The following is a 19809-nucleotide window of genomic DNA, read 5'->3' on the forward strand; positions in this document are numbered from 1 at the left end:
ACTTACCGCACCTGTGCACTATACCATCGACACGCTCTTGAGCGAGAAACGTCGATATCCCGAATTAATAGAATAGCGAACTCACGTTCGTGCGATTCAGCTGGGTACCGAGTGATTTGTTTTTTATGGTCGCGCGCGATAGATCAAATAGACTAGAGTGGCCACGTTGTTAATTTTTAAACGACACATGTCACTCCGCCGATGCGTATTATTACAACATATTGCCGACTGGGGTGGAAGTGAAGAGGATATTAACAACTCTGTACGTCATACATATATTCTGCAACGAGATACTTCGAATCATCGGCGACTGCCGTCGTAATTTAACATGACGCAATAATAATACGCAATCGTTCACGTTAATAGCATCGATTATAAAGTTTCATGTATTTCGATCTCGTTCCTATTTTTGCGCTTTTTAATGCAAAGTGGATTTTCTGCAACGCGTATTTTGCGAAACAATAATGTACTTAATTCTAGTATGTCACATCAAGAATCTGTCAATACCTCGGCTTACATTTTGCAGAGCACGGCATTATACGAAACTAGACCGTGACATGGAATCAATAGGTCAATACAAATTGATATTTATACATTGGCAGATGGGTCGATTTGGACCGATCGATTGTCTTCCAAGAAAGCAAAAATATTTATATAAAAAAAAAATTCCGTCCACTATAGACGTTTATTTAAAAACTTCTAAAAAACAGAGAAAAATGTTCCGTAAAATATAAAAAAAAAAAAATAAAATTCTTTTCAAGATAATCGACTTTCTCATACATAATAAGGATATTTTTTTATGCTTTTTATGCTAACGTTACACAATCGATATTTTTTTCAATCATGCGTGTGAAAGACACTCACCCTTATTCTTGGCCTTAAGGTCGAGGTCGACCGGAAAGGAATCCACGGTGTTGGAGACGGTCGTCGGCGGATGGCAGATAATACTGGAAGATTGCAGGACGGGGGTAGCGACGGCGGTAGCGACGGCGGCGGCGGCAACCATTGTGGTAGTCGTCGAAGAATTCGCGTTCACGGTGGAGACACCATTGCTGTTGGTGACGGTCGTTGTGATCGCCGTCGCGGCCGAGACAGTGAGCGTCGCGACGGCGACGGTGGTGGCCGCTGACGTGGACGACGGTGAGACCTGCTGATAGCCGCAGCATTCCTTCGTCTCTTCCTTGACCTTGACCTTGTGGAGAACCGTCGTCGTTGCCACTCCGCCCTCCACTTTCATATTCGCGAGCCGCTTTCTCACCTGCGGGCGGCGGCATAAATTAAGTGCAAATTGCTCCCTCATGTTGAATCTTGATACAATTAACGGAGACTAATGATAATTAAAAGAGATGACATAATTAACAAACTCTCTAATCTGAGGAATTAAAAAAATCAAATAAAAAAAAAGCGTAAAAAGGAAAATAAGAGAAAACAAAATACGAAGGAATGAAGAAAAGTCAGAAACTCTATTACTCTGTTACTCTGTTACTCTGTTACTCTGAAATGCATAATTTTATCTTCTTTTTTCTCCCCTTTTTCCTTCGTCGAACATGATTCGCAAGAATTTTACGTCATCAAAATATTGTAATCGAAGATTAACAGGTTCCTCTATTCGTCGCTTCCGAGAACGTGCCGCCTGCTTTCGACCAGATTCGAGTCGACGTGGTCGCGACGACGTGCGGAAGAGCGAGCAAGGGAGAGACTGGGGCACCTATATGCACGTCATCGGGCGTGCACACGATTCACATTTGATTGATTCCATTTCATGAAAGCGTCGCGCGCGCGCGCCCGTGCCGGCCGCATGTTTCGTCTACGTGCCCGGCGAGACAGGATCGTTGCCGCGCATACCGATGGCCATTTTAATGGAATGTACGAACGTTAGTTTTACAAACCAACAAAGATCCGTCACGGTGCGAGAGCACGGAATTATTGGGGATCCGCGGACGCTGCCGCCCATAACTGATCACGCCCCCCGTCATTTTTGGCCGCACTCGGTGCACGGCCTACAAATGGACCATCACGAAAAGCTTCCGCAAACGTTCTCGCATCCGATCTGCAACGAATATACGCGAATGATTTCTCGCCTGCGAATTCTGCGAGTTTCCACTAAAAGATCAATCAATTTTTTGTTATTAATCTTTAACACTCGATGCATTAAAGTCTTTAAATGAGAAAATTAAAATTTGAAATTGGACGTCAAATTTGTTGAAGTCCAATTGAAAAAAATGTGTTGGCAGTAAATTGGAACGTCGTTTACTCCGACGGATTTTATGTTACATAAGTTATTGGAAAATACTTTTGAGATATCTTTTCATTAGAAAACAAACTCTCAATATATACATCTGCAATACTATTATCGAAAGATTCGCAATTTCCACAAACTAATTTCGCATGAATGTTGCAAATAGGTGTTTTAAGTACTTTAAGTTTTATGTAATAAGAGATTCTCGCAGCACGTAGATTCCGGTAAATCCTCCGCGGTAGACAAATTAAGAATTAAATAGAGAATAAAATTTTCTTATTAAATTTTCAAGCAATTGGAAGTAAGAGCTTTCCAAATGTTGCTCTTCTCGCTATTTTTAATTTCTTAGCGTGGTTTTTTCTTTCACCGCGCGTACCGCCATGATGGTTGCCAGTCGCAAACACGCACGAGAGTCATAAACATTATGAAGATTTACATCGGCCTGACAGATGGTACCGCGGAGCAATACCGCGCCGCGTAAGCGTCTTGCGTTCTGTACGCAATGCCACGTACTTAACTTCTTTTCTCCACGGACGCTCGCGGCTCCTCTTCTTTACTTCGTGCTTACGCTGCAAGATCTCGTTTCATATTTATTACGGTAATCGCGTTGCTGAGACTTTTACGAGCGCGGTGCTCCGCGCTAGCAGCTACGTTCGGCATTAAAAGTAGTCGAACGTTCGGTTCCTTTTTTCATAATTCCGCGAGAACTGTACGCGAACGAATCTGACGTACGAATGAAATTTTCACGCAAGTCGCCGATCGTAGCAATTTTAAGTCATTAATTGTAATTATGTAATATACGCGAACAATTTTTTATAATAAAAATTAATTTTTTATAATAAAAAAAATATATATAAACTGAATATCCTTGCTATATAATAGGCCAAAGACAATTACGTTTCAAATAATTTCAAATAATTTAAAAAATATTTCAAATTAAATAAAAAATAATAATATGTTTCGTTTTCTTATTTCCAATTTTACATAAAGAAATTGTTTTGATAAATAGAATTAAATACTCTACACACACACCACACACACACACACACACACACCACACACACACACACACACACCACACACACACACACACACCACACACACACACACACACACACACACCACATATATGTAAAATATTACACCTGATGCAACGTAATATTATCTCAAGCAAAATCACATACATCAATTCTATTGCGTGCGTCATTCGATGTTCGAAAACAAAACCATGTCACCGGAAACGATGATTGCAAGGAAATTGAATGGCACGCGTTGAATGAAATAATCATAATGAACAATCCGACAGCTGCGCTATTTTTACTGACCATACATTGGATTATAGTAATCAACCTTTCTCTTTGCGCGACATGTTCGGCGTACACAAAAATCGGTTTTTCGCCAGAAAAAGAGAGAGGAAAAACATGTCTGAAAAATTAATAACTCTTTTGTTCATTTCAATTTTTTATCCTTTCATTTTATAACTTTCCAATATGGTCAATTGATAAATTTAGATAGACAAAAAATTAGGTAGACAAAAGAAATCACAGAAACATGAATTCATGTAATAAATATTAAATAAAACGAATCGTAATCCCATGTTTAATCAACGACATTAAAATGGTAACAATAGACACTCGTGCGATCGTATCTTTGATTTATGAAAAAAGTTAGGCGTTCCCGCGCGATTTATAACATCGCGTATGTATAAATCGATTTAGGGCCGAGGGATTTGCATGAACTCCGTAATATTTTCGCTTCGACGCGAGCAAAATTACATGGGAAAGGAAATTAAATGGCACGAATGCGGAAACGGGAGTAATCTTTAAGATCCACGTGGCGCACCGCCGCCGTTCCTACCGGATGGAATTTTATTTTATTGACGCGCACAGCTCTGGCAGCAGGCTGCCTTCGGTGCCACATGGTCCCGTTATTAACGTGAAATGCAAACGAGCCCTTCGTTGCGTCCAAGAAACGGCCGCTCGGATGACTCGCTATAATTTTTCGCGCGAAACTGCATCGCCAAATGCCGTCGAGTTTTAACGTGTTCGTAATTGCGCCGGGAAATTCGGGCGCGAGCCACCATTCGGTTTCCGGCGAATCACGCAATGCACAGCGCGAACGATAAATCCGTGCTAATAACAAATTTGTAATTATCGCATCCCATTTAATTGCAACGTAAATCTGCCCGTAATTTCCATGTTAACTGAGTAAACGCTTAAATTTCTTATGGAGTATAAATCATAGGCGCGCAGACTCGGTACTTTAAAACCTTATACACAAAATGATAGAAAATTTTGTGTAGATTAAAAAAAAATTATAAATTCTAATATTTACTTATCGAAAATGAAATATAACTGACTTAATTCTCCTCTCTCATCATCATCATCAATTTCGATTTAAAAAATTTAAGATCGCATAGTTATATATGATTGAGAACGATCAACTTTGATTTAATTATCGTTATTATCTAATTACGGAGGAATAATTCGAAACGCTGTTCTGACACTGCCCGCGATTACTATTGGGGCAATAAAAACGTCAACAGCCCATATTCTGGTCACGTAACAACGCTCTCTGATTCTTCTACGATCGTTCATCAATCAACCACCCCTGTATTTCGCACGGACGACGGAAAAAGGTTGCACTACGCAATTTCGGATTTACGCACGGAACAATTCGCAGTCGTGACGCGTCGATCTTTATCGCGACAGATGATCATCATAATTTTAATTGACGCCTTCTTCTGTTATTACAGTTGTCTACAAATCGCTCGTCGCACATGCGCAAGTGTTATAGTATTTGCGATCTTCTGTCATGCCCCGTGACATATATTGCTGTGATAGGTAGCGTTTAGAATCCGTTCATTGATTGATGAAGCAATAATACCTACCTATGAAAAGCCTTAGGTACTTCAGTTCACTTATGTGACATTATATAATATTATTACTATACGCTATTTTACCATCTATTAATTCACAGAAAATAACGAGACTTGAGAAGTAATTTTACATGCTATTAAAAAATGAGTAAAAAAGAAATTTTGTTAAATATCTTTGATGAAATTAAAAATATTGCATTTAGCTGTCTGTAAACAAAACTGTCAAAATTGATCAAACACCGCGATATGCGTATTTATTAAAGATATATTTTACACGTAAATATTAGTCTCAACAGCCACAGGCATTTTTAGACCAAGTTAATTAAAACGTAGTTACAAAGACATAAAGCGTTGATTGAAATTATGAATGGGCAAAGACAATCATACAAAGATCGTTTGATACAGCTTTGTATTGTATGTTGATTTATGAAAAAAAAATTAATGTAGTATCTTAAAGGATCGTAATTTGGTTGCGTTGTTCCTTTTAAAGCTGTGTGTTTTAAAACATAAAACATAAAATGTAAAACGTAAAACTTGCCTCTAACGCAAAACATCTCGCTTAATTGCCTGGCTTAACGCTTCAAATAATTTGATTTTTACCGTTTGTTTGTGCAAAAGGATATTTATTTTTCCTTTGTTTATAACTATCATGCAACTGTCTGTTACACAAGACTTCAGTTAAATGCGAATTGTAATTAAAAGTCAGTTATTGTGAGATTGCGTAGTATGATACTCATACTCGCGCACAATCGATTACTTTACAAAATAATATATTAAAATTAATATTTACAATTTATAAAAAAGAGATAATAAATCTATCGATCGAATTCTTAATTTCGTAATTTGGATGCGATAATAAATTCGCGAAATTATACCGGAGAACAACAGGATCAATCGTCGTGCGTCCGCGAGCGTTTTCGCAGGCAGTTATATCTGCGACATTGCGCAAGACGCGGAACGTTGAGAACGCAATTAACTCGGATGTCACCTGCCATCGATCGCCACCGAGAGGAGCCCTTCCCTCCCCAATCCCTTCCCCTCCCCTCTCGTGTCGTTAAGGTGAGCTTTGGCCCCGACTTGCCGGAGACGCGCGTCTCCGGCAATTCGTTAAGACGCTTAGTTAAGCAAACAAGAGCGGTGCCTCCGCGAAGTGATATACGTGCCGCGGCAGAAAATCCGCGGCTCTCCCGCTCGTAATTGCGCGCAGCTGCGGTTATGCGTGCGGACGTAAAAGCTTCGCGTTGCACGTTACTCGCGAATTGCATTACCACGTGAACGGCAGGGGGTCGTAGATCTTCCTTGAAGATCAGAGGGGCGCGAACTCCGGCTTTTTTTCTTCCGATCTTTTTTTCACCCCTCGTACCTGCAACCAATGGACGCCAGCGATCGATTCTTGGTCTCTCTAAAGAAGGGGGAGGGGGGGGGGATGTCGCGACAAACTGCAAATCATACTGACATACCGAATTAATTTTATTAATTATATTTGCAATCGATGTAATTATAAACGGCGTTTATTGTCGGCGAATATAATATTCCAACGACTGTGGACAGTATTTAATTGATCGTATTTATATTATTGTAATTGCAACGATCGCCCGTAATAAGCAGGAACAGACAGCCCTTCCAATATTTCCCTCGATTTTCCAACCGTGCCGTTCTTGTGAATTTCGAAATAAAGCGAAAGATCCACTGGGGATGACGAGGACTCTATCAAACGTTTCGCTAAATTCGCTCCACTTTCAACAGCGGCGCAAGAAAGGAGAAAAAAGCGTCGGACAGGCCAGCGCGGCCGATGGGAAAAAGCGGCATGGATGAAAGAGGATGAGAGAAAGATAAATAGATAGATAGATAGATTTATTCCATTCTGACGAAGAAAAAAAGGATGATAAAGAAGAAAAATTATTAATTAAGACAATTCATTAATTGTATTATTTTACTCCATTTTTCCATAAAGGTTTAATCATTTCAAACTATATCATAAATATTATTATACACAACTCTTTATCATAACTTTTTGAAATAAAATGAAAATTGCATGCAATTGCACACGTAAAAAATCCGAAATGCAAGAGAATTGATAAAAATAAGAAATGTAAATGGACCAATAAGATATTCCTTTCCCACGAACCGGGCTCATTGTAATTCTACACAACACAATGTAGTGGACGTCTTCTGGAACGTCTTATCAACGTCCGAAAGAGAAAGAGAGAGTGGGCAAAGGGTGGCAAATTTGGAGGAGGGGAGGAGGGGAGAGGAGGGAGAGGGGACAGGCAAATAATCGTGGATCGATCGCGACCACGTTTTGAAGGAGAGACGGCTTCGGCGTCTCGCGGCAGACCGGGCTTATGTTTATACATATGTCCCGCACATGGTACGGTGCCCCCGAAGAGAGGAGGAGGCGGCCGCGACGGCGGGTGGAGACGTATTCTGAAATTTCCAATATTAGAACGGCCAGGCGAGAGGCAGGCCAGATGTCTACCGTACTGACTGCCGAGAGCGCGCGCGACGTGCGTTTAGCATGGTTTCATTACAAAAATGTCACGCACAGAGCCGCGACGCGACGCGACGCGACGCGACGCGACGGGACGCGACGCGACGCGCCGCGCACCGCGCCACGTCCCGCGCTCTCGCACCGTCGTCGTCAACCTCTCGACGATGCGTTCGCGTTCGCCTCTCATTCTCTCTCATTTTCTCATTCTCTCTCTCTCTCTCTCTCTCTCTCTCTCTCTCCTCTCCTCTCTCTCTCTCTCTCTCTCTCTCTCTCTCTCTCTCTCTCTCTCTCTCTCTCTCTCTCTCTCTCTCTCTCTCTCTCTCTCTCTCTCTCTCTCTCTCTCTCTCTCTCTCTCTCTCTCTCTCTCTCTCTCTCTCTCTCTCTCCTCTCTCTCTCTCTCTCTCTCTCTCTCTCTCTCTCTCTCTCTCTCTCTCTCTCTCTCTCTCTCTCTCTCTCTCTCTCTCTCTCCCCTCTCCCCCCCTCTCCCCCCTCTCCCTCTCTCCCCCCCTCTCTCTCTTCCCCCCTCTCTCTCTCTCTCTTCGATACCTCGTCCTCCGCGCCCGTTGTTGTTGTCGTCACGAAGCTGTCGACCTGATCTTGGGACGGCGAACTAGCCGCCGCCAATTAACGCGTTCGAAAGAGCCGTCCGCGTGAGATCCCTGATGAGATCATCGGTCGAAGGATGAGATCTTGGGATGGTCGTGCGCAAAAGATACCTCATTACGCTCGATATCTGCTAATTTTTTATTCTGTATATATTATAATACGCGCATTTGCGTGATAAATATGTTTAAATCTGTGGGGATTGATCATTTTTTAGCAAAAATAGATCTTTAATGTCATTCAAAGTGGATATTCGCGCTACAACTTGCTTCGATCTTCAATTTGTATTTTCGTTCTCGTGAAAGAATGCAAACAATAGATCTCGACTTCGCGAATTACGAAGTTTGTAACAAACAAAGAGCAAGAGAAAGAGAGAGAGAGAGAGAGAGAGAGAGAGAGAGAGAGAGAGAGAGAGGGCAAAACGGTAAATACTTCGCTCTTTGGAGTCGACGTGAAACCGTTACATCGTTAATGGTATCGAAGCTTTACCTCGCGAAGGTTTCTGCTTGGTTTCATTACAAAGATGTCATGCGCAGGTACGTCGCAGTTATACCCGCTTTTGACGTCCCGCCCGCGTTGTATACACACTTGGCGTTAAACCGGAACGGCCATGGTGCGCCGGGAAAATTATGAAATGCTAAAATGGAAACAAATTTCGCGACGTCGAATGTTGTTCCGATATTTGCAATTAACTCTTTTATTCGCGCGCGACACGCGCGTTTCCCGGCACAATCGTGGCCTGATAATATTCCCCCAATATCGATAACTTTTCCAAAAGTCCGACGCACCCACTTAATCCTGGCTAAAAAAAAAAATCTGTGCTTTCAATTAACGGAACGATTTGTCCCATTTACGGGGTATATCGGGTTAGCGGGACACAAACGCGTTAAATGAACGAATTTTTTCCGTGGGACTAACGAGAGGATAATCGAGAACACCGTCATCGCGTGAGGATAATTAATCATCGCGCTGGTCCATCAACATTCGTCACCCTGCATCTCTACACACTTTTATCTTTTAAATAAGTCTGTCACGCGGGTAAGGCGATCCATGACTGATGTTGCTTCGGGATTAGCGGTATTACTAATGAATTCAAAAGTTACAAACACAAGTTAGACGTAAATTCACAATTAGATATAAGTAATCACAATTAGATATAAATCTTGTTATAGAAAAATATGTGAAAAAATTTTGAAATTTTAATGGAATCAAAATTAGTATTTATTTAATATATTATCATCAAAAGTATTCCAGAACCTTCAGTTGATAAGAAAAATACGCAAACGTTTTTTTTTTCCTTTTTAGACAGAATAATATTTCAGGTTGGATTCTGTCATCCAAGCAATAACAGTCAACATATCGTAGAATGTATATAATTGCATGTCATTTGTCGTTAATAATTAAGCCCAAATTTTGGCCAATTTTGGTTTCGTAACCATCATAGCCATGTCATGGAATTATCATAAATACTATTTTGTGGTTTTGTAATAATTTTATTTGCATTTAATGTGCATAACAATGCAAATTTTATTATCTAAACGTCTAATTTGCCTTTAATTTAAGAAATAGAAATAGAAAGAATAAATTATACTTAACGATTTTTCATATTTTATATGACTGTGTTAATTACATTTTTAAATCAATATGGATGTATATCCACAATTTATAGAATATTATATTTAAAATATCTTATTTTAAAATAAATTAATAAAAAAGTTAATGATAAAAGGATCTAACTGGTTTTTTTCTAAGATTCTTTATAATTTCGAAGTATAAAGCATGTAATTTTGTAATACACAAAATTTTATCGTGTACTTATTCCAAGTTGTGTCCATCCAATTGACTGACGTAACAATCGATCGATCGACACTTAATATATCCACAGAAATATCGGATGGCGTTCGCAGGTGTGCCGATGGTGCGGCCGGTTCGTCAGTGTCAGCGAAAATTGTCGGACACGTGGTTAACTATGCGGGGGCTGTTAAACGTTTAGGTACGCGAATAGGTAGCGAATAGTATACTGATGCAATTGTCAGCATTTCTATAGGCCAGTGAGGTATGAATCTATTTCGCCATTGCGCATCCTGTAATCAACCTCGATGACACGTGCTATTCAATCATCTGCGGATTACCATCGATAAAAACTTCTATAGTTGCAATTTTCAATTTGAAATCTGTAATGTTAACAATTTGGATATGGCCATCATTTTTCAGAGAAAAAAGCAAAGAGATACAAGAGAAACACAAGACTATTAAGGGATTAAAAAAGTAAAGAATTATCTTTAAAAATTGTTCAATATTAATGTTCGATTTACATCATTAAAAAAAATTTTTAATTTTATCTTTATTTTTAAAATTACCTTATTATTCAATATTTGATTCTGTGAAAAACATTTCATTAACTCTTCTCGTCTTAATTCTTAATCAGTATCTCTGCTTTCTTTGACTTTATCCTCTTCATATTTATTACGAATCCTTTACACCCTTGATAATTATACAGCTTATAAAACGTAATTAAATACGCTTACACAGTTTTTTTGTGTAGCGCCTTGGGATATGTAACTAATTTTACAGTTGTTCGCAGAATAACCTAAAGCTCCTCGATGCAAATGTTCATAAGTTCGCGGAACTTATGTGTCACTGCTAACGCGTGCTAATTAGATGCCACCCGGAAAAGGCAACTCATGGATGGTACCGTTGTGAGGTACGCAATGCAACGCAACCGGCGATACCGGCGAGAGACCGAAAGGTACCGGCGAGAGACCAGGAGAGCAAGCGGAGGTCGAGTCTCTCTCCGGCCGTAACTCTTGATTCTCTTTGAAGCGCGGAAGCTGCCCGCAACACCTGACTGACTCGACGGACGCGTATATGGCAGGTCGAGCGGAGCAGCAGCGGCAGACAGAGCTCGCCGGGAGGTGAGGTTGGTGAGGAGCGAGACGACGGACGAAAGCGGAAGGCAACCACCAGGGTGGGCCGTGGGTGAGCGAGAGACAGAGGGTAAGAGGGAAGGAGAGCGAGGGAGAAAGAGAACGGGAACGCGAGGAAGCGGAAGAGAGGCAGAAAGAGAAAGATTAATAATATAGGAAAGCCAAAGCCACGCCGCAGCCCCTGACAAGCTTTCCTCCGCCTCTCTTCTGTTGCCAACAGTTAATCGATATAATACTTCGGTATAACACGCCGCACCGACGAGCGTATGTGCACGCGCGCGTACGCGTACGTCCTCCTTGCCGCACGCGTGTACACACGAATACATGGGAAATAATACATGGGAGATACTTCCATCGACGGTACCCCCGTAAACGGTGTCCCCGTTTAACGAGCTCATCGATCTCGCCCCGTTGAAGGCGACGATTCCTTCCTTTTAGCGCGTCCACGTTAACAATTTGTCCAAAACGAGATTTGGAAAAGTGCCCGAGTGAATTTCAGTTTGAGTTGACGAAAATACCCTCGTGACAGATTTAACCATGTTCTCCATCAGCTTTAATTTAATTTTTATGAATATTATAGGCATAAATTTAAAATAGAGACATAATTCAAACTTGATTACGATTGCAAGATAACGATACGGTCGTATCATAATCGATATTACGATATTATATATTTATGTCATTCCTTTTGTAAAGTACATTTTAATTTTAGATATTTTATCGAATCGATAGGCTGCAATTTAATGTAATTATCGAAAGCGTAAGTTGCTTACAAAGCGGAACAAGGTTGCGCGATTTAAATCCTATAATATGAGATATATATATATATATATATGTGTGTGTGTGGGGTGTGTGTGTGTGTGTGTGTGTGTGTGTGTGTGTGTGTGTGTGTGTGTGTGTGTGTGTGTGTGTGTGTGTAGAGGGAACGGCAAAGCATGCCGGGCGATGCGCGCGGGGGATGAGAGCGTAAAGATCGACAAGCGCGGTTCGCGCGAACATTGCGGAAACGCGCGGCGGGTACGAATTCGTAGCGCGCTTCCGCCATGGTTAATCGTGACGTGCGCTATACGCCGCCGGGGAACCGATTATTGGCAAACACCGTGCGAAAGGGTGCACCTGACAGGGGTTTTCGTCGCGCTGTTCGGTCCTTATCTCCGTGCTCCCGTCGAAGAAAACTCGAAGTTCCCTCCGGGAAGTCTTTGCCCCGCGGCGATTCATCCACCCTTCTCGTCTCTCACGGCATTACATACATACTCTTCGATAGTTCGATTCTCCGGTGTTTAGTATGATAAGTTCTTTCGATGATATCGATATATATATATATATATATATATATATCGTGATAGCTGGTGAGCATTACGAGCGATTACTTTTTACGATTCGTTCAATTTCATTTAAAAAATGAACGCTTTAAATAATACTTGGAAGATTCTCTTCAATTTAAATATCTATTGTTAAATTATTAATTCTCCTCCTAATAAATAATAATTATTTTTATACTTTTTGCATCACACATATCTATTGAATATTATTCAAGGATTTTTAGAAATTTTTGAATGCTTTAAAATGATTTGTATATTATAAAAAAGAGATTTATATTCAATTCATATTCAGATTATCAAAAAAGATTACCAAATTTTGTGATATTTTGGATGTATATATTTCGTAAAAGGTAATGTCATACTTTACACCATAGTTTCACGAATGGGTGAATATAGTAGAAAAGATCAAAATATGATGTTTCTCATTAATAACAAAATTGATCGATACAAGTCGTGTACATAGAACTCTTTCGGTAAAAATCACGGTATAGTCGTAATGCTGCAGTCTCGACTAAAATGACAGTAGCTTTGTACAACACGCGATTTCCTAGTTATCATGTACCCAACATAACGAGGCCCATAGCTTCGTAAGGCAAACTTTACAGACATATAGTTACATGCGATTATGTGTTTTTGAACTTATCTTAATATTCAAGCCTATGTCTCTCCTCCATATAAGCATTGTAACAATACTATAATATAAATTAACGATCCCGATGTACAATTGTCACAAGCCAGTCATTTTATTGCCCCACATAAGATCTACACACATAAGCATGTGCGCATATATAATTTATTTTGCAAATTCACGAAATTAATATTGCAAATATTAGTTTTTTTTCTATCTATAAAGTTACATTACGCTTCTCGTTTAAAAGATATTAAGATAATAAATAAGATAATAAAATAAATTCTGATCATCGGAATGTGACAATCTATGTGAATTTCTTCTTATAAAATGCGTACAAATACATTCAAAATTTTGTTTATTTATTCTTAACTTAAAAAAAATTAAATAAATTCATTAAGATATCACTAACATGTCGAAGCTTTTCTTTGGTGGACAATTTCCACCGCAGTAAGTGTCGCAAGCACTGAAAAAATTGAATTCGAGTGACCGATAACTGTAGCGGATTCTCACCTCCTGCCTGATCGATGTTCACACAGCGTGCCAGATTAAACCGCAAAAAAAAAATCCAGGGAAGGCAGTCGATCGGTCACAGTTTCGCGATCGCGGGCTTTCACGAGCGCCGTAGGTGCTCTCGCGAGCGAATGTCTGCGATGCACTTCATCATGCGGAAGTGCACTCCTTCGCGCTGCGATTTTTGGCGCCGGTCGAGAGATAAGCGTGCGCCTCGCGTGTTAGATCCCGGCAGATGCGTCCGCGGGACTCGGATATAAGAAAAAGATAAGCTGACGTCTTCGCGCGAAGAAACGGGAGAAATTTCGAAACACCGGTATACAGAGAGGAAATTTCAAAAAGTATGAAAACGAAGATAAATTTGAAAAACGCGTAAAGATGAAAAAAAAAATCCCGCGACAATGTTGGAAGAAAGCGTTTTGAGGAATGCCCAAATCGCACGATAAACTCGAGGGGTTGATATCGAAGTGTCGGGGTGCAACGACGAAGAGCGAGATCTTGAAGCTGCGACGGAGCAGCGCGAACATGCGCGACGCACGGACGGCAGTCAGCGGCCAACTGAGAGTCTCGCTGGAGAACCGAAAGGACGACGATAGGCAGCCAGCCAACCGGTGGCGGAGGAAGCCGAATCCACCACGCAACACCTCCGATCGACCTTTTATGCGATGCTTCTTCCTCCGGGCACGATGATTATGACATTCAGCATCACCGATGATTTCTCGAGATGTAACGCTGATGGAAACAATTCGCAAGGCACCTAGCGGAGTTATTTCAGATCGTTTATACGCCATGTAAAATCGGACCGCCTCACGAGACGTGGGATCTGCGGATTACGAGATTGAAACCATCCAGCAAGTCTTAATGATCAAGAATATATATGTTAAACAAAACTTCTGAAAATTTATATTTAAAAGAACGATTTCGATAAAGTGTAGTTTTTTAAAAGTTTTCTTTGCCGTATTCTCTGTTTATTTCCAAAATACTTTGCTCGTGTGTGAAAAAAATGTTCTCTTTTTACAAACGACTTATTTTTAATTAAAAATTGATCCTGCAAGTGGACAAAGTTTCTACATTTTTTTGACAATGAATACCTATATATTAATAATTGCATAAATCTTCTATTGAATAATAAAAATAAGTAATATGTTGCGTTATGTTGCGAATATTTGTATGTATTTTGAACGTACTTGAATATATCATAATTCTTTGTTTCCAGTTACGAATTTACATAATTCTAAAAATCACGTGATTATGATGTTGCGTTGTTTGTCTCATTATAAAAGATGACACCCCAAGAGCTCTTCGATAATTTCACCTTTTACGACGATCCAGGAGCGCGATCGATGCGAAAATCATTTCGGAGTGCGATGTTTCTCGCACGATGAGGTGCGAGACGGCCGAAATGTAGGCGCGCGCACGTTCCTATACGCGATATTGTAAACGGGCCAGTGTGCTCCTGACGTGTCGATATATTCCCGCGAAGAAAGGCTCTGCCGCTGAAGCTGAGAAATAGCTTGGCCTCCCGTACCTCGCACCACTCCCCCGACATCGGGGAGTGTGCAGCCTCATCTCACCTCGGCACTTTGAATCCTGTGCAGCTCCTTTGCCGCTCCGCTTTCAGCGACGCGCGACATCGATCACCGTTGTGCGGCACGAAATCTCGGCACGATCATAAAAGTTCGGAAAACTACACGCGCAAATCGGTACCTTGTAACGCCAGACAATACCGATATAACGTATATGTAAAAGTAGCGCACTTGAAAAACATATCATCACCTGTCCGTAAATCAACGAAAGAATCCTGATGAGGATTCTCCACAAAGTGACACAATGTCAAGTCGATTGCTTTTTCACAAGTTCACAATAATTTTGATCCTTACATCATGGAAATTGTTTAGATCCGTCAATTTGACATTTTCCGACACATATATGTATTTCGCGGCAAAATTTGAAAAAAAAAAAGGAAAAAAATAAATCCCAATCGTGAGCGTTAGCGAGCAATGACATTTCTCGTTAATGGCCTCTATCAAACGGAACTGTCCGTCTCGATTTCGAGCGGATCATCGCGTGTACGCGAGAATACCGACCGATTTGCAAACTCGGGCGCTGACGAGGAATGCTCGTCGACCCACAATCGCACCAGCTGTCTTCGTGGAGGACGCGAAAGACGTACCACCAGCCATCCAACCTGATGTTCGGCAGTGATCGATCGATCGCGGTATTCACGAAATTCATCACCCATCCGTCGCATCGTGCCGTTTGAAGTTAACTTGCGATTTGTGAGACACGGAGTAACAAAACTTGTACATTTTATAAAAAAAAATATTATACGATGATATAATACTAAATAATTATAAAAAATATTATATATCAAAAAAAAATTTATATCAAAAATATTCAAACTGTGTCTCAGAAATATCGCGTCAAAAAAAATTTTTCTTCTCAAATCGTAAAGGGTCATAAAAATAAATTTTTTTATACATTTTTCTCCTACAAAGTTAACTTCTGTATATAGAAATATACGGGAAATATATTTCTGCATTTAATTTCAAAATAAATAATTGTTTATTCATAATTGTTTATAAATTCATTTGATGAACCGTAATGGGTATCGCTTTTGAGAAGCGCTATTAGCGCCGTGGTAACCAAAAAGAAAAGATTAATTTAAGATTTACTCGGATATCCAATTTTGTTTCCAATCTAAGCTTGTCGCGCGACACTTGCGGATTTAACGTCTCCGAAATGCACGGACACGTGCGTGCACTCGTGCCTCGTTGCTCAGGATGACACGTGTGTATATGCTGAGATTGCAGCCGGTGTGGACGCGCGCGTTTATCGGCACGAATTTGCGCGCACACACCACGTCGTCGACCTATTATACGTATTATTAGCACTCCGTCACGCCACCCTGTCATCGCCACGTACACACTCATGCGTACGCGTTCTGACGCGAAATCCCAGGATCCCGTCTGCGCGCGATCGGCCGCCGGGACATTGAGGCGTTCCTTCCTTGAAGCGTCGTCTTTATCGGGGATCGATTCGCGACAAGTATGCTTATTTAATTACGAAATAAAAAAATATATCCCGAAAGATGTTCGAGATAAGCGGATCGTTTCGCGCGGACCGAAACTAGGTTGCCCGATTGCAAGCGTTTCATCGCGGTTACAAGCGAAGCTGCAAAACAGATAACAAGAATGAAGCGAACTCGTACCGTAGTCACCGTGAATGACGAAGCGAGGCTGCAGGCACGTCGCCGGTAATTGGATGGACGGTGAGTAATTTATCGAGCCGCTTCAGGTATGACGCGCCGCGAGTTTCGACGTCGAATTAGCGCGGGCGCTCGGATAGGAATTAGTCGACGAAGCAATCTAAGTTTCCCTCGGCGGCCGGCGGCCGGAACTGAGCGAATAGTAAATCATTCGACCTGATACAGACGTTACGTACGCAGCCCGAGCCTTCGCCGCGTGAATTCTCCACGCGTGATCACTAAGTTTACGCCGACTGTGTAGTCTCGGTAAGCCTAAGCGGTAAGTTCAATCGATTTTCGCGTTAACGTGGGCATCAAAAAAGCCTGCTTTATATCCAACTTTTAAAGACAATACTTTATTTCCATTTGCGTTTTTTTTTTAAATAAAATCGTGCATTTAAATGTGTAAGATCAATGCATAAGATGTAATTATTAATTTTTTAAAGTGTAAGATAAATTAATTCTTAATTCTTAAAGAAAATTATTTTTTGAATAATTAATTTTATAATGAATTATATTTCAAATAAAATAATAATTTTATAAGCTGCGTACAAAATATTATTAAATACTGTCTTTTTTGCATATTTTTTAAACAATACGCAATCATATATTATAATAATATTAATTAACTAAGGTTAAAAATAAAATTCTCGGAAACTCCAAATATTTTCTGTTAAATCTAATTGATATCAGCAATTCTAATGTTTGTAGCATGAAAAATGTTAATCAAAGTAGATTCTTACGTTAGACGAGAATTGACACTTTTTAAAACTTCGGAGAATTTCTGAAACTTTTAATTACAAGTCACATATTCTTTAGTAGAATAATAGACGTGCATTAAGTAGGAATCAATATTAAAATTCACCGAATAAATTATACTTGGCATGAGGTATTGGCGAAGCAAGTTCGTAACGAAGATTTTTTAAATAATTGTTATCAAAATTTAGTTTTTAAAAACTTGGTAAAAAATACGTATATTTTATAATTTTGTACCGCAAAATTTTATAATTATATTTCTATGAAAAGTATATAAATTTTATGGTTATTTCTATCGTATAAGATATTAAACGATACGATTAATTTCAATTCCACAATTAATATAGATATATAATTTTTTCTGTACCAAAGAGTTATAGAAAACCAATTTTTATCTGACATTTCCACGTCAAACTTTTATAAAATATTATATATCGTGACAAAAATATTCTATTGTTCTACCTCATATTCATCAAATATGGAGGACATGAATATGGGACATAAACGATGCAACAATGTAAATAGATACGTTCTGCCTATTAATTACAACGTCAATTAATATCGACGTATTATTATAAACAGCCATAGGTGGTGCATACAAGAGAACGGTTAAGCGTAACTCGAAATTCATGTTCCACACGTGAAACAGTTTGAAGCAGCCCATAAATTGAATATTTTCTGACAACAATAGAAAGCAAAATTTGGCAGCAAGCGCTACAAATACTAGAAAGAAATAAAAGAAATATAATTTTTATATTATTTGTATAATTAAACAAAGAAAAAAAAGGAAAGAAAGTTATATTATAAAACAAATGTAAAATATCGAAGATGAGCCATTCGCTATTTCACTGATCGGGAATTTTGAGACCCAATTACCAACTCCGGCGGCGCGTATCGAACGGACGTACGTGATTAAACGCTAATTCCGATTTATTCGACGTACGGCCGTAAGTTTAAGCGCGGTGATGGCGTCAATCGCAGGGCCGACCGCGGCCGCGTTTTACACGATCCACCTACGTGCCCGTAATTTACGACTTATCGGCACGGTGTAATTTTGCACGAGTGCGAAAATTACACCAACGCAGAGCCAGTGAACGCACCCCGTGCACCCTCGCACCCCCCGTCCATACTTCTCTATCTCTGTCCGCTCCTCTTTCTCTCTCTCTCTTTCTCCTTCCCTCTCTATCTCTCTCCACCGCTCTCTAGTTCTCTCTCTCGCGCTCTCGCTCTCTGGAAGTGACGCGAGATCGTGCTCCCGGCACGAGCGGGCATGTACCGGGATGTCGATACCACGAGAAGCGGATGTCAATAGCACGAAGTCACTCCTCCGGCGAGGGAGAGGCTGCCGCATCCGCCGATTTTACAAAGCTCTCGCCGCTCTGTCGCCCGTCGCGCTGGAGAAAAAACGCGTTAGCCGAGGAAGCGAGAACGACAGAGGAGTCCTTTACCTTCGGGAGATAGAGGACAAATTGAATGAGTAGGTTTTATTGCATCAAAGACCCTTCCAGGCATACAGATACGATATTACTATCAAAAGCTGCAAAACATACGCATAAATCTATATCTAGAGAAGATACGTTTATGTGCAGAGTGTTGCAAAATATTTCTGGAGAGATTCTTTCCGCTTAATTAAATAATGTTTAATAATGTTTATTTTGATTCTAATTTTTAATTAATATTAATACTTAAAAATAAATCATCGTTTAATTCTGAGTGGTAAGACGTTGTGTTAAAACAATTTGCAATTAAAAAAAGTCACTTAGCATCTGGATACCAGAACTACGAGGTGTGTCTCATGTTAATATCAGAATTAGAATTAACGAAAGCAGATACATATATTTTAACATCTGGATGCCAGAAGTGACACACCTGGACTGCAGATCCAGGTTTAAGCTACATCCTTTTCTGAGCTGAGGAAAGCTCGTGACGTAACAAGCTTTTACTAAGAACAGGCATAAAGGAAAGTGATAGATAAAAGAGAGAAGGAATGATAAATAGAGAAAGATTGCAAGATATAAAGAACAAGATTATCAGATTAGTCGCTCAATTCAGAAAGATAAATGTAACGAGTTAGTCTAGAGCAATTAAAACGTCTGTAACAGTCGGTGACAAAATAAAATTTTCTAACGTTGTAACAAGTCTTAAGTTTTATAGAATACCAAAAATCAAATAATATAAAATGTTATATTTAATGTTATATGTACA

The 19809-nt window shown here is 40.0% G+C and overlaps 1 protein-coding gene across 1 annotated transcript in view; it reads right to left on the minus strand.

The window, feature by feature from the left end:
• The window catches only part of nvy (CBFA2/RUNX1 partner transcriptional co-repressor nervy), a 34806-nt gene extending 20632 nt beyond the window's left edge, over positions 1 to 14174 (minus strand). The window contains exons 1-2 of the mRNA XM_089081382.1: positions 13602 to 14174; positions 865 to 1258 (exon numbers count right to left, since the gene is read on the minus strand). Coding sequence (XP_088937508.1) covers positions 865 to 1237 — 373 coding nt within the window. The 5' untranslated portion in view covers positions 1238 to 1258; positions 13602 to 14174. The remainder of the gene's footprint in view (positions 1 to 864; positions 1259 to 13601) is intronic.
• Positions 14175 to 19809: the final 5635 nt, after the last annotated feature.

Source organism: Pogonomyrmex barbatus, unplaced genomic scaffold, assembly GCF_055798465.1.
Source record: "Pogonomyrmex barbatus isolate J1 unplaced genomic scaffold, ASM5579846v1 scaffold5, whole genome shotgun sequence".
Classification (NCBI taxonomy): Eukaryota; Metazoa; Arthropoda; class Insecta; order Hymenoptera; family Formicidae; genus Pogonomyrmex; species Pogonomyrmex barbatus.